The sequence below is a fragment of the Corvus brachyrhynchos genome, unplaced genomic scaffold (genome assembly GCF_000691975.1).
Source record: "Corvus brachyrhynchos isolate BGI_N302 unplaced genomic scaffold, ASM69197v1 scaffold348, whole genome shotgun sequence".
NCBI lineage: Eukaryota > Metazoa > Chordata > Aves > Passeriformes > Corvidae > Corvus > Corvus brachyrhynchos.
The window spans coordinates 45,315-46,678 of NW_008239650.1; the positions used below are offsets into that span (position 1 = coordinate 45,315).

The window sequence follows — 1,364 nt, forward strand, 5'->3', positions numbered from 1 at the left end:
TTGGGGGAGATGATGCGGTGTTTGGTGCTGCCGCACTTGTGGCCGGGAGTGCCTGCGGGGTACAAGGGAGGGGAGGGTTAGCAGGGGACAGGGAAGGTTTCGGGGGAGATTTTAGGGTCCCAAGGGGAGTCCTGAGGGAAATTTGGGCAGGTCCCAAAGAGATTCAGGGTGTTCCAAGGGTGTTCAGGGTGATCCAGAGGAATGTGGGGTTGTCCCAAGGAGTTTGGGGCAGTTCTACAGGGGTCCAAGGGACAGTTTGGGGTCCCAGGGGCTGCTCTCAGGGCCCCGAGGGGTTCTGGGGGTTCCCAAAGGGGTTCAGGGCATCGCAGTGGCTTTCGGGGGATCCCAGGGAGCGTTCAAGAGCACCCCAGGAAGGGCTGGGAAGGTCCCAGGGAGATGGGAGTCCCAGTGGAGTCCCCCAGGTTTTGGGGGTCCCATTGAGCTGGAGGAGCCCCAGGAAGTCCCGGTGGGTTCGCCAGGGGTTTTGGGGGTCCCGGGGGGTCCTGTCTCACCCAGCCCCCCGGCGCAGAGGCAGGCATGAGTGCGGGGGGGCGGCCGGGCCTGGTGCCGTTCCAGGATGTGCTGCACCAGCTGCTCCAGGGACAGCCCGGGGGGAGCCCCCCCATTCCCGCAGCCCCACTTCACCCCGTGGACTGCGGGAGAGGGGGGGAAAATCCCTCAGGAAGGGCATTGTGCAGTGCACTCCCTATCCAGCCCCCCTAAAAAGAGCCACACACACCCTCCCTCCCACTTCATCCTGCAGGAAAGCAAGGGCAAAACTGCTCAAGAACAAGGTTTGGGGCGTCCTCCCCAATCCCCCTAAAATGGCCTCACACTGCCCCAGTCCTACTTCATCCCACAGGAAAGGGAAGGCAAAACCCCACAAGGAAAGAGGTTTTGGGGGCATCCTTCCCCTCCCCAGCCCCTTCATCCTTTAGACCGTGAGAAAAGGGAGAACAAATCTGTCAAAAAAGGGGATTTGGGCTGTCTCTCCTTCCCTCCCAAAATGCCACACCCCCTCCCCCGTTCCCACACCCCCGTTTCTCCCCACAAACCGTGGGTAAAACCCCTCTGGAAAAGGTTCTGGGGCAGCCCCCACTCACACATGGGGCGCAGCTGGGCCACCAGCTCCTCCTGGGACCACTTGAGCCACTCGCGGGGGTCGGCGGTGGCAGCGCAGATCGGGGGGGCCCCGGCGCACAGTGGGGGGCTGCAGAGCTGGGGGGCGCAGGGGCGGCCGCACTCCTCCATGGCCGGCACGTTCAGGTAGTGAACCAGGACGATGTCGGGGTTCTGGGGGGCACACAGAGGAGTTCAGGGTTGGGGCCAGGGCCCTGGTGGCTCCGGGGGGGCCCCGCGGCCAC

At 64.1% G+C, this 1,364-nt stretch overlaps 1 protein-coding gene across 1 annotated transcript in view; it reads right to left on the bottom strand.

The window, feature by feature from the left end:
- CAMTA2 (calmodulin binding transcription activator 2) overlaps window positions 1-1,364 on the bottom strand; it is an 8,036-nt gene that overhangs the window by 5,231 nt on the left and 1,441 nt on the right. The window contains exons 6-8 of the mRNA XM_017742368.1: window positions 1,104-1,311; window positions 513-653; window positions 5-52 (exon numbers count right to left, since the gene is read on the bottom strand). Of these exons, the coding sequence (XP_017597857.1) occupies window positions 5-52; window positions 513-653; window positions 1,104-1,311 (397 nt within the window). The remainder of the gene's footprint in view (window positions 1-4; window positions 53-512; window positions 654-1,103; window positions 1,312-1,364) is intronic.